At 36.4% G+C, this 13,492-nt stretch overlaps 4 protein-coding genes across 5 annotated transcripts; 2 read left to right on the forward strand and 2 right to left on the reverse strand.

Moving 5' to 3' along the window:
- Window positions 2,288-4,678, forward strand: LOC104742236 (cyclin-A3-4-like). 2 transcript variants are annotated; one of them, XM_010463217.2, is made up of 7 exons: window positions 2,288-2,846; window positions 3,132-3,364; window positions 3,449-3,604; window positions 3,717-3,750; window positions 3,848-3,997; window positions 4,076-4,210; window positions 4,311-4,678. In XM_010463217.2, the coding sequence occupies exons 1-7, from the start codon at window positions 2,511-2,513 to the stop codon at window positions 4,392-4,394; spliced, it is 1,128 nt and encodes a 375-aa protein (XP_010461519.1). In that variant the 5' UTR covers window positions 2,288-2,510; the 3' UTR covers window positions 4,395-4,678. The 2 variants fall into 2 exon arrangements, with proteins under 2 accessions (XP_010461519.1, XP_010461520.1); XM_010463218.2 differs by having other exon boundaries at window positions 2,289-2,846; window positions 3,452-3,604.
- LOC104742235 (metal transporter Nramp2) lies at window positions 4,847-7,828 on the reverse strand. The gene is made up of 4 exons (XM_010463216.2): window positions 7,248-7,828; window positions 6,767-6,903; window positions 6,027-6,679; window positions 4,847-5,077 (listed from the first exon to the last, which is right to left on the reverse strand). Exons 1-4 carry the CDS (start codon window positions 7,826-7,828, stop codon window positions 4,847-4,849), a joined length of 1,602 nt encoding a protein of 533 aa, XP_010461518.1.
- On the forward strand, window positions 10,018-12,076 carry LOC104742238 (proteasome subunit alpha type-1-B-like). Its single transcript, XM_010463219.2, has 2 exons — window positions 10,018-10,480; window positions 11,360-12,076. The coding sequence occupies exons 1-2, from the start codon at window positions 10,130-10,132 to the stop codon at window positions 11,840-11,842; spliced, it is 834 nt and encodes a 277-aa protein (XP_010461521.1). The 5' UTR covers window positions 10,018-10,129; the 3' UTR covers window positions 11,843-12,076.
- LOC104742239 (gamma carbonic anhydrase 2, mitochondrial-like) lies at window positions 12,224-13,376 on the reverse strand. The gene is made up of 2 exons (XM_010463220.2): window positions 13,226-13,376; window positions 12,224-12,743 (listed from the first exon to the last, which is right to left on the reverse strand). The coding sequence occupies exons 1-2, from the start codon at window positions 13,322-13,324 to the stop codon at window positions 12,444-12,446; spliced, it is 399 nt and encodes a 132-aa protein (XP_010461522.1). The 5' UTR covers window positions 13,325-13,376; the 3' UTR covers window positions 12,224-12,443.

Consider the following 13,492-nt stretch of genomic DNA (forward strand, 5'->3'; position numbering starts at 1 on the left):
GAAACCAATGCATCAGTCCACGAAGTTTCATTCTCATTCTCACCGCCGGCATCCGCAGTCTCCTTACATTTGTTTTTCCCCTCCAACAGCCGAGACTGAGTGCACTGATCCTCAATTTCTGCAATCTCTCTCATAAAACCTTCATCCTCATCACTTACTAGAAAGTTGTTTACACCGACATCTTCTGACTTACTCCTGTCAGAGTGAACAGATAGGGAAGGCGTCCTAGCATCTGCAAGTCTAATGATCCCACTTTTATTAGTATCAGGCCAGACGTCCGAACCATGATCCATACGATTACTCCTCCGACTGTAGTTTCCTTCGGCATAACCTGCAACCGAGTATATTCTCATTGCGCCGTAGGAGCAAGAAGCATCATTTCCATCAAATAAACGTCTCCTAACACCACTAAACTTATTACAATCAGTGGTGCGTGCATCACCAAGTCCTTCCAACCTAGTATGCCCTACCGACACTCGCGTTACACCACCAATGTTTTCATCACTCGCAATCTCTTTGCCCTTGTCAGTTGCAAGTCCACATTGCTTTCGGATGACGGTGCCTTCAGCAGCACTGCTTTCATGATCAAGGGACAGTAACATATTTAGATGTGTTGCGGTTTTCTGAACTTCCAAGAAGTTTCGTATGCTCATACTGCTTGTGATGACGACTGGAGGTTTTACATTAACTGAAAAGACTGAAAGTTGTGACGGAAGCCAGTAGCTTAATTTAGGCTTAAAGTTCATTCCATCAAGCTCAAACTCCTAACGAACCAGCATGATAAGCTCCTCGTAACTCTTCTACATGGTCATGGAAATGCTGCGTGCGTAGCATTCTTTAGCAATATAGAAGTACCAAGCACCCGTATTAGAGCATTCCCAACTCCCAACAATAACAAACACAGCCACTTCTGCTCCATGAAACCCATAACACACAAATAAACGAAATAAGCAACTATATAACAACCAAGTCGCCAGAGGAAACCCATAAGACATTCATCAAACACCGGAATGTACCCCTATCACATTAACTACAAATTAACAAGACAAACAGCTTGTTCACAATCTGATAGAATAGTCTAAGTGAGGGAGAATCTAAGTTACCTGCGGATCCATATGTCTGCTACCAATTCTTCTTCTTCTTGCGTAACCCGTTTCCTCTGTTCAGTCGAACTTGTGTAAATAATTTTTTTCTCCAATATCCACTGCCCGTAAAAAAAAAAATTCGAAAACCCTCAACTATCCTGCTCTTCAACTAACGGCAAAATCGTCTACAAAATGGTAGATCCAAAAGCCCATTAAGAAAATGACAGATCCAATAACTTTTTAACAAAATTGGCAGTTTAGACAAGAAGTCCTTTAAAATGGTCTCTTTTTCTTTGTTTAAATTAAATATTCTATCTATGTTATTAATTAGAGAGCACACTTAAAAGGATAATAAATAAATAAATAAAAAATATAAACTATAGAACACTACGGTAAAACCTCTATAAAATACTCTATAAATTAATAAACATCTTCAATTAATAAATTTTGTTGGTCCCAAGTCAGACGAATATAAAAAATAGCAAAATTCGATAAGATAATAGAGATAATAATTTTTTAAAAATCTCTTACAAAATATAGTCCTAATAATATCATAAATTAATAATTATGAAATTTTACATATATATATATATGCTGATATAATAACTTATGCTTTAAAAATTTGATTTTTTCCAAAAGCTCATATCTATAAAACAATTGTTATGTTGTATTTTCAAACTATAATGATATAAAATATTTTATAACATGTCATAAAAATAGTTTTTTTTTTAAGTTTTCAAACATATTGATAGTTATAAGCTATTAAAATACGACAGTTGATCCATAATTTGAATATATATATATATATATTTATATATATATTATATGCATAAGTGATATTGTTTATAGTATTTGTAATTTATGGTCAATAATTTTTTTTAAATGTTACAAATTCAATTCTAAAACAATGAAATTTAACATCGGATAGTCAAATTTTCTTTTGCTAAAAAGCCTAAAAATTGTCTCAACTAATAATTTTTTAAAATTTAAACAATAAAAATATATATCTATAAATTAATAATTATTAATTTACACTATAAAATATTAAATATTAATTTATCTGATAAATTAATATTACTATAAATTAATAATATATTATGATTCAACATTCTAATATAAGACAAAAGAAAATAAATAAGTTATGGATTCTGAAATTACTGGCCAAAACAGCAGCCAAATAAATGCGGAAAATGAAATCTGCAAAAGCAAAAAAAAAACCCCCCAAAATTTGGATACTCAGTCAAATCCCTAAATTATTCGAAATCGAAAATTTCACACACAGAGAAGCGCCATGACCTAAAAAACCTCAAAACTTCCCCCACAACAATGGCGCTTTTACTCTAAACCCATTTCCTTTTACCTTCCTCCTACATTAACAACCCTTCTCTCAAATCTCTCTTTCCCCATTGAAAAAAAAATATAACCATGGCGGAGAATCAGAACTGTACGAGGATGACGAGGGCGGCGGCGAAACGTAAAGCTTCGTCCATGGCGGTGGACGAAAACAACCCAGTTACCAAGAAGAGAGTTGTCCTCGGTGAGCTTCCGAATATGTCCAATGTAGTCGCTGTTCCGGTGGAACCCAATCTAGAAAGAGATACCCTTAAGGCTAAAGCAAGTGTTAACGCCTCGAAGAAGCAGATGAAGAAGAAGGCTTTGATGGTTCCTGAACCTAGCGTAGTGATTGAACCGAGATCTGTTGATCCTCAGATGTGTGAGCCTTTTGCGAATGATATTTTTGCGTATCTTCGTGAAATGGAGGTAATACAAACTTCTCTAGTATATTTATTTCTCGATTAGCCCATTTTAGTGCTTATCATTCGATTTTTGCTATTGGAAGAGTTCAAAATTGTGGTTTCAGTTTATCTCATTTGGGAAATTGGGACTTGATGTTGACTAGTTGCAACTTGCATTCATGGGTTTGATTAAAGTTATGGTTTTGATAATGTTTTCCAGTCTCAGTTTATGTTTAAAGAGCTTAGGAATTGAGGATACGTTGGGACTTACTAACTAACTAATATAAATTTTGGGATTGGTGAAATTCAGGGGGAGCCAAAATATAGACCTCTACCTGATTATATTGAAAAGGTTCAGAATGATATAACACCTCATATGAGAGCGGTTTTGGTGGACTGGTTAGTTGAGGTTGCTGAGGAATACAAGCTCGTCTCGGATACGCTTTATCTCACTGTATCCTATATCGATAGATTCTTGTCTGTGAAGCCTATTAACAGGCAGAAGCTTCAGCTTGTGGGAGTTTCTGCAATGCTTATTGCGTCGTAAGCATCTTAACCCTCTTTTGCGTTATTGTGTTTTTGGTCTGTAGCTGCTTATGGAATCTTTGTTTTGCTTTTAAAAAAAAGTAGGAAATATGAAGAGATTGGTCCTCCTAAAGTGGAAGATTTTTGTTACATCACGGATAATACATTTACTAAACAAGAGGTGGTGTCGATGGAAGCAGATATACTTCTTGCTTTGCAGTTTGAATTAGGATGTCCAACCATCAAAACATTCCTAAGGTTCGACTATGATTAATCAGTCTGGTGTTTGTACTTGCTTTTGATTGTATGGTTTTACTTGTCCTCATCCTGAGTGTTTTGCTTCTTCTTTTCATATGTTGCGTATGTGCAGACGGTTTACACGGGTTGGACAAGAAGATTTCAATGTATGCTCAAAACCAATCTACCTCTGAACCGTTGCATATGTATCTTATAAAGTGTCAGATTGTTAAATCTTTTCTTATTTCCTTGCCTTCTTTTCAGGACTCACAATTGGAGATAGAGTTCCTTTGTTGCTATCTATCAGAATTGAGTATGTTAGATTACACCTGTGTGAAGTATTTGCCATCTCTTTTGGCTGCTTCGGCTGTCTTTCTTGCCCGATTCATCATCCGTCCAAAACAGCATCCTTGGGTAAGCAAATTAAAAACCACTACTAATTCTTTTACAAAGAGTTCTTGTATTCTAACTCTCTTCTGGTGATGTAAACAGAACCAAATGTTAGAAGAATACACAAAGTACAAAGCAGCTGATCTGCAACTATGTGTGGGTATCATACATGACTTGTATCTAAGCAGAAGAGGAAACACTCTAGAAGCTGTTAGAAATAAATACAAGCAACATAAGGTAAATTCAACAAAATACAATGATATAGCGTCAACTTGTAATATATGTTGCAACTTATATTTCTAGATGGTTAAAGTCTGATTTCTATTATTGGTTACAGTACAAGTGCGTTGCGACCATGCCTGTTTCACCTGAGCTTCCTCTTGCATTCTTTGAAGATATTTCCATTAGAGGAAAGGCGTAAAAGAAGCATGAAGCTTATGTATTGGAAATTGCTTGTACCTAAGTTTTTTTGAGTTGTATATATCTGTTATTAGAGTGGCAGATTAGTATTATCGAGTATCTCTTTTTAATTTGTTTTCAATGATTTTTTTGCTAACGTTAGTTAAGAAACTCCCTTTCTTGGCTTGGCCAATTTTTTCAGTGGTTAACTATATTATTAGCTTTTGTATTGGATTCGCTTTCTGCTTTTTCTGTTTATGATGTAATCGTGTAAAACCCTCTTTCAATCATATTGGAATGTGCACATCCTCTTAAAAAGAAAAAAAGTACAACAAAGACTTTGTCACTACATATTTAATATTTGTGATGTCACATTCACAAAAGCTATGCTAAATAACTCTTATCACCACTTTGGGGTATGTATAAAAGGTGAAGTTGTTTACCGTATCTTGAGGGTAGTTATTTTTTGTGCACCTAGCTATCTGAGATGGACACTCTTTTGGGTAGTTCTATTGACGAGGAAGACCAAGGAGAAGGAAAAAAGTTGCTGTGTGAGATGAGGTAGACTATAAAGGCAACATAAGCAGTTGTCCAGACGCAGACGGTAACTCCAAACATGAACCCGTCAACTTCTGAGACAAAGAAATCCAACAGAAGATACCCATTGATGATCATTACAAGGGCAGCCACAGTCCAAGCTATTCTCTGCAATATAATCATAAATCCAATCAACACTCATCATGCTTCTCTGTTCCATTCAAGGACTTCGAATCTAAATCAAATGCTAAGATAACAGCACAAGTGAAACAGAGGCACCTATAAAATGATAGACTACACTAATTCACCTATTGATTCTAATGGAGGCGCATAAAAAAGTGGGAAACTCAGAGCATTTAATTAAAAAGTGGAAGTTAACCTGAAGGATAGGCCCAATCTTGAAGTCTCCCATAATTTCTTCTTTGGATACCAAGGTTAGAAGAGGGAGAAGAGCAAAAGGAATTTGTACAGACTGAAGGACATTGAGCCATTCATTCAAAACATCCAAGGAAGCTTCAGAAGTGTTGAAGACAATTGCCACAATCATAGTTGGCACTATAGCACAGCTTCTTGTTATTACTGCCCTCATCCATTTCTTAAGCCGGAGGTTCAAAAACCCGCCCATTATAAACTGTCCAGCATATGTACCAGTTATTGTACTGCTTTGTCCGGCTGCTAACAACCCGATACCCCAGATATATAGAATCGGTAGAAGTCCACCTCCAAATTTCTCTTGAAGATACTGACCCGCATTAACTAGGCCAATGTTATTAGCTTTCTCGGTTCCATAAAATCCTTTTGCAAAGACAGTCGTCACAAACAAGTTAATCATGAACGAGATGAAAAGTGCGACTGATGACTCGATCAAATAGTAATTAAGTGCTTCTTGAACCCTTGATTTCCTCTTTGGATCGATTTTCCTCGACTGTACAAGAGCCGAATGCAAAANCTGTTCCATTCAAGGACTTCGAATCTAAATCAAATGCTAAGATAACAGCACAAGTGAAACAGAGGCACCTATAAAATGATAGACTACACTAATTCACCTATTGATTCTAATGGAGGCGCATAAAAAAGTGGGAAACTCAGAGCATTTAATTAAAAAGTGGAAGTTAACCTGAAGGATAGGCCCAATCTTGAAGTCTCCCATAATTTCTTCTTTGGATACCAAGGTTAGAAGAGGGAGAAGAGCAAAAGGAATTTGTACAGACTGAAGGACATTGAGCCATTCATTCAAAACATCCAAGGAAGCTTCAGAAGTGTTGAAGACAATTGCCACAATCATAGTTGGCACTATAGCACAGCTTCTTGTTATTACTGCCCTCATCCATTTCTTAAGCCGGAGGTTCAAAAACCCGCCCATTATAAACTGTCCAGCATATGTACCAGTTATTGTACTGCTTTGTCCGGCTGCTAACAACCCGATACCCCAGATATATAGAATCGGTAGAAGTCCACCTCCAAATTTCTCTTGAAGATACTGACCCGCATTAACTAGGCCAATGTTATTAGCTTTCTCGGTTCCATAAAATCCTTTTGCAAAGACAGTCGTCACAAACAAGTTAATCATGAACGAGATGAAAAGTGCGACTGATGACTCGATCAAATAGTAATTAAGTGCTTCTTGAACCCTTGATTTCCTCTTTGGATCGATTTTCCTCGACTGTACAAGAGCCGAATGCAAAAACACATTGTGAGGCATTATGACACAGCCAACCACACCTACAGCTTGCCTAATTGTCTTTGAGCTAAGTCTCGGGAGTAAAATACCTATCCATGAACATAAAGATCTGATTTTTAAACAGTCAAATCAAAGCAGAAGAGAGTGAGGAGAAAAAAAGAAACTGAAATCTTTACCTATCATAAGTTCTTTTCCATTTGGCTTGGTTTCACCAAACATCCAAGCAAAGGACAAACCCATAGTTGCTATCAAAACTGCAAAAACAGCTTCTAACTTCCTCACACCGTAATTCTCTAGAAACAAAAATAAAAAACTGTTTGCAAACAGATTCATCAGCCAAAATTTCCAAGAACAAAGAAAACAAAAATTTCTTAACTTCAGATTTAAATCACAAGATCTTTAAACCAATCTTCTACTGATCTTTCGTATTCAGATCACCTAAGCCAAGTTTTTTTAAGAATAAATCCAAAGAAAAAGCAAATTGCTCAACTTCAAATAGAATCATATAGATCCCTAAACCAAGTTTCTACTGATTTCCAGGTTCCAATCTCAAATTCACTAAGATGATTGATTCATAATTTCAGATTGAATCATAGAAATCTCTAACTCAAGTATCATCTAAAAAGAACGATCTGAATTGAATTAAAAAGAACTCACCAATCGGAAGCCGTAATGACAACACCAGCCCAAAGAGGCAAGAAACCACGGCTAAGAATCTGAATAGCAATAGCACTACCAATAACCTCTTGTATATCAGCACCAATCAAAGCAAGCTCCGCCATAGACCAAAGCACATACCTAGCCCAAGTGGGATACTCATCACGGCAAAGCTCAGCTAAATGACGACCAGTAGCAACACCAACTCTAGCTGACAACATCTGAATCAACAAACCCATAGCCGTAGCCCACATTAGAAGCCACAGCAGAGAGTACCCAGCGATTGCACCAGCTTGTAGATCTCCTTCTAAATTCCCCGGATCCAAGAAGGCTATACTCATCAAAAAACCAGGTCCCGTGAACAGCCACAGTTTCCGCCACGAGAACGGCGGTGCTGCGTCTCCGGTGGTCGGATCGTCGGGGGATTCGAAATCGACGATCAGGATCTTTTCGTTTGTTTCGTAAGCGGCTTCGGATTCGGAATCTTCGGAGGAGGTAAGGTGATGATGAGATTGAGGATGAGGAAGAAGACGGTCAGCTTCTTCTACCTTCTCGTCGACGACCTTGACGTCGTTTTCCATGGTGGAAGAGGAGGAGATCGGGATATTCTGTCGGTGGTGGTGGTGGTATGGTCGTCGTCGCCGTGTACCTGAATGTTGTATTGAGGTGGAGGGAGGATAAAACAGGTTGCAGCAGCAGCAAGCACTGAGGCATGAATTCTTATGACAAAATACTTTTTTTTTTAATATATATTAATGCGTTTCTTTTTCATATCTTTTTGTACCAAATTCAACTTTTTTTTGATATTAATGCTCCCAAAAATAAAATAAAAAGGAGAAAACTTTATGTTATTAATTTTGCTTTTGAAATTTTGTATAAACAGATTACGATTAGGGTTAGGAATATGACACAAGAACAAATAGTTTTAGTGGGTTTTGTGTTAGTGTTGTCATAGTAGTATTGTCACGATTTGAATCTATAAAGCTTGCTTTTTCTGATGTGAACTTATTAAATAAGGTATGAGTAACGCATGTTTTTATACATTGTTTTTGGACTATTGCTAGACGTCACATACCTTTTAGATTTCATTGCTTGTTTTGATCGACCTCTTCCTCTCTTTAATAGATTACAAACGTGTGAGATTGAATCAAACATCCCAACTCCCAAATCAAAAGTTTCCTATATATAAGATTCATGATTGCTTTCTTTCTTTTTTTTTTCCTTAAGATAACTTTGTCTAATTTGATCTCCTACCAATACCATCATATTACAACAATACAACATATTGGATGTGATTTTATAACTCGTGTTCCAAATATCTTTTAGTTGAAGACTAAGGTATAAGTTTGTCTTAATTTGATCTCCCCTCATTTCTAGTTAAACGCTAAAATTCTTGTCACACATATTTCCAATTAAAATTCTTTGGATGTTAACCTCCTCATCTTTTACCAAAACATTGTTTTTTGTTTAATTGTTGTGTGCAAATACCAGAACTCGCTTTACTAACATTTACTGAAAACTTTGTTGAGTTTGTAGCGGTAGTTAAATTGTAAAGATACTTTGCGACTATTTTCGCAATCTTTTATGCGTTTTTTTCTTTCATCATTCATTAAAAACATATTATTTGAATTTATGTGAGTCTTACTTAATAGTCCTGTTTTAGAAATCACTAACCGGTAGTCGGCGGTCGGGTTGGGCCTAGCGCCTAGCAAAAAAATCGGAGATTAAACGAGATTAATCGGAGACTAGTTTTAGAGTTATTTTATTAAATTAATAATAAAATAAATATATATAGTATTAAATATATGTATAATTCTATTAATGTTAAAATAAAAATATCAAATAAAATATAAAACTATAGTATTGTCTTTAAAATTACGGTAAACACATAAAAACGTAATTTTAAAAGAAAATTTATGATATTCATTAAAAGTTTCTATATTAGTTATTGTAAAACATTATAAACTCTTAATTTAAATGTCTAAACAACAAAAAATACATATTTGATTTATATTTGGTTCTAAAAATAATCATTATATACAAAATTAAGCGGGAAGTAATCGGATTATACGGGTTATAATCAAATTAGACAGATATAAGTAGATAATCGATGCTAGGCGGGGATTAGTCATTAATCAAGGCGGAGAGAGTGGGCCAAACGATTTTGCGGGGTGTAATTGGTACTATACGGAGATTTTTAAAACAAGGCTTAATAGTAGCCAATGTTCAAAAAAGCGTTGAGCACTAACTACCTGATGATCCAAGATCTAAATATAAAACGTCTAATCCAAATTTAGGCGATTTTAGGTGGTTTAGACAATTCTATGTTACATATAAAAATATACAAAAATATTTACACGAATATAAAAATATTAAATCGTAAATGAAAATTAAACAAAAACATTTATTTAATTTAAATCAGATAACATATATTGACATTTCTAACTACGTATATTATTTTAAGCAGTCAAAACAGGAACCTAGACATAGCTATAGCATTTAGTTGAAGCGTAAGCGGAAGCTTATAACATCTTATAGAACATCATAAAAATTATTAGTAATATTTTTATCACCATTTTTTTGTTATTCATTTTTTTCCCCCAATCAATCAGAAGATTTTAACAAAAATATTCATATTAACAAAATTTTGGGATTTCCTTAAAAAAAAAAATTCTATACCTCTAAATTAATTTTATTGAAAATATGAAAATGAGGAATAACACGATACAATAAGTAAATAACATATTCATAAACCCATAAGTCCATTGTGTTTCTCGTAAGCCCATCTTGCTTTACTTCTTCTAAAGAGAGAGACCATCCTCCCTAGCTTGAAGCAAACGAAAAGCTCCTAACGAAGAAGACGAAGAAGAAAGCTAAGAAAAATGTTCAGGAACCAGTACGACACAGATGTGACGACATGGAGCCCCACAGGTCGGCTATTCCAGGTAGAGTATGCAATGGAAGCCGTGAAGCAAGGCTCGGCCGCAATTGGACTCAGATCTCGCTCACATGTCGTCCTCGCTTGTGTCAACAAAGCTCAATCTGAGCTCTCTTCTCATCAGAGGAAGATCTTCAAAGTAGATGATCATATCGGTGTTGCTATTGCTGGTCTCACTGCCGATGGTCGTGTTCTCTCTCGTTATATGAGATCTGAGTCTATCAATCACTCTTTTACTTACGAGTCTCCTCTTTCCGTTGGTCGTCTTGTTGTTCGTCTCGCTGATAAGGCTCAGGTAAATTGAGATTTTTGGGTGAGCTTTTGTGGGTTTCGTAATCGTATTTACTTGATTTTGACCTAGAATAAGATGTGTAGTTATCTGAAAGTTCGAAGCTTTATGAAATTAGAGTGAAGTTTAGGTTTTTTTATTAGCAATGTGGTCAAGATGATCAGTGAATTGTGTATGGGTTTATGTAACTAGAGCTTCTTGATGGTTGAATAAGAGCTTTTCTTGAGTTGTTTGGTTATTCTAGTCATTTCCAATTATGTTGCTAGTTTTTGCTTCTTATCTTACCAAAAGCTTTGTCTAAGCTGTTTAATCCGAATGCAAAGGGTTAATATATACCAAGAGGATGCCTGCCTTGGACTGTCCTGTTTTGCTCCTTAAGTTGTATTAGTTGTTTCTGGTTGGCATCATTGAATTATCTTCTTTGTCGATAGCACTGTGAATGTGCTGGTTTTCTCCTTCGGTTGTGTTAGTTGTTTTTGTTGGCATTCTCTGCCTGGTGATGAAAGTTGTTTTCTTTAGCAGTTAAAAATGGGTATATGTTGTTGTTGATCTCTTTTACTTGTCGTGTCTCTTCACTTGCATGATGAACCATTCCTTAGCAAGATGTTGTTGTTTTATGATTTCCATATAACTTTTTGCTACGTTTTCACTACTTTTGGCATCTAATGTAGTGTTTTTAACTTCAAAAGGGTTTTGCTTGCTACGTCTTAGTCATTTTCATGTCTGTCAGACGTCTAGTTAGCGGCTGTATTGCCAATTTTTATTGTTTTCTGAGAAGAACCCTCATATATCCGTCTTGTACTTTGAATAGAACTCTGAATTTGTTCATCGGTGAACCCATTTATTGGTCTTGCATTTACCTTCTTCATACTTCTCCTTGAGCAGGTATGCACTCAACGGTCATGGAAACGACCTTATGGTGTTGGTTTGCTGGTAGGTGGATTGGACGAGTCAGGAGCCCACCTCTACTACAACTGCCCTAGCGGAAACTACTTTGAGTATCAAGCATTTGCTATCGGGTCACGTTCACAAGCTGCAAAAACCTATTTGGAACGCAGATACGAGAGCTTCCAAGAATCATCAAGGGAAGATCTGATAAAAGATGCTATTATGGCCATAAGGGAAACTCTGCAAGGGGAAACACTGAAGAGCTCGCTCTGCACTGTTTCTGTTCTAGGAGTCGAGGAGCCGTTTCATTTCTTGGACCAGGAAAGCATACAAAAGGTGATCGATACGTTCGAGAAGGTTCCTGAGGAAGAGGAGGATGCTGGTGAAGGTGAGGCCGAACCCGAGGCTGCTCTTGTTGCTGCTGGAACTGGGGAACAAGGTGGTTCAGGTGATCAAGATGTTGCACCAATGGAGATGTGAGCAAGTGAGAATATGTTAAAGTTGGATTTACAAATCAACTTGCGGGGTTACAATTTTTTCTTGTTTAGTTCTTCGTTGTCAAAAAGTTCCAAGTCACTCGATGTCCTAAGTATTTTGGTTTTTACTCGTTTTATAACTAGCTTTGTGACATAATGGATTTAACTCGAATAACAGTGAGACGTTTAGGGTTGAACATTAGACATGGTGGGGGGATAAAAGAATTGTTGAGTTTCACTTCTCCCTGTTTTTACCCTTTCAGTTCGAATGATTTACCTTAGATAATTGAGAATACCAAACAGAGAACCTTATGAACACTTATATGATTCTCTTAAATAGTTGTTTAATTGTTATAGAAAGGGGAAGAACAGTGAGAGAAAGAGAGAGCAAAAAAGTAGTGAATGCAACTTTGTTTCTCTTTCTGCAATTGTTCCTCGAAGACATGACTTCATCATAATGCAACGGTACATTATTGAGCAAGGATAATAAATCCCTTGCTTGCTCAGAAGAAAAGTGAAAACCAAAATAATATCTCTCTCGACCTTCCAGAGAATCAATCCTGTCTTGAAATGATTTAACACACAAAAACAACCTGCGACTGGAATTAGTAGTACTGAGTAGTCGGGACCTGGGCTGGGGGTTTACCACCAGGTAACACATTGTCGGGAAGAATCAACTCGGGAGGAATTTCACGGGTAATCCCAAGCATTGAATCGTAATCCTCGTCCTTGCGTGCATACTTCCTCCTAAGCGCTTTCTCAACCTCGATCTGATCAAATGATTTTGAATTCTCTGAGGCATGAATCTGTGCGAGATTGATGTAGTTTTTTGCTGACTGTGAGATATATTCTATCTCTTCATCTGTTAACTTTCTCATGAACTTTGCTGGATTTCCTCCCCACACCTGCCGCATAAACCCCATTAGATATGTCCTTGTAAATATATTTTCAAGGATATGGTTGAAGAAAGTATTTCAAAAGAATAGCAAAACAAGAAATCAGTTTAGATCCTAATCAAACAAATGGAAACACAAGCACTCTCTATTACTCCACTCACCCTGCATTGCGGTAAGTAAGTAACAATGTATCAACCAAATTCTAAAGCAAAGACACAGTGGGTCTACTTGAGAAGTTCAGCTGGGCAAGCCTTTGTTATAGAAGGTCTCCTATAACTAGCCTATGATTGAATGCAATTCTTGCTGGTGTTACTTGGGAGAGCTTCTATGTTCTAGATAACAAACCTAGGTGTCTATCTTTGGTTCTTATTACTATTGTTTCTCTGGTTCTACTTCAATTCAGAGAGAAATAAAGCAGTTTCCGGTTCCAGAATTATCACAAACCCAGTAAGGCAGTAGTAAACCACAGAAAAAGGTAAACAGAAAGATACCTCTCCAGAAGGGATTCGCGTGTTCTGTTTCACAAGAGAACCAGCAGCAACCATGGCATGTTTCTCAACCACCACACCATCGAGTAGTGTAGCTCCCATGCCTACAAAGGCATCATCTTCAACAGTACACCCATGTATGACAGCACTATGACCTGCTCGGTTTCATTTTTTAAGTTAATAGACCGAACATTTAAGTAACAATGATACAACTATGACCTGCTCAATTTCATAAAACTGATAAGTCACTTTTTAGGTTTACCTACTGTT

This window comes from Camelina sativa, chromosome 14 (assembly GCF_000633955.1).
Source record: "Camelina sativa cultivar DH55 chromosome 14, Cs, whole genome shotgun sequence".
Lineage (NCBI taxonomy): Eukaryota > Viridiplantae > Streptophyta > Magnoliopsida > Brassicales > Brassicaceae > Camelina > Camelina sativa.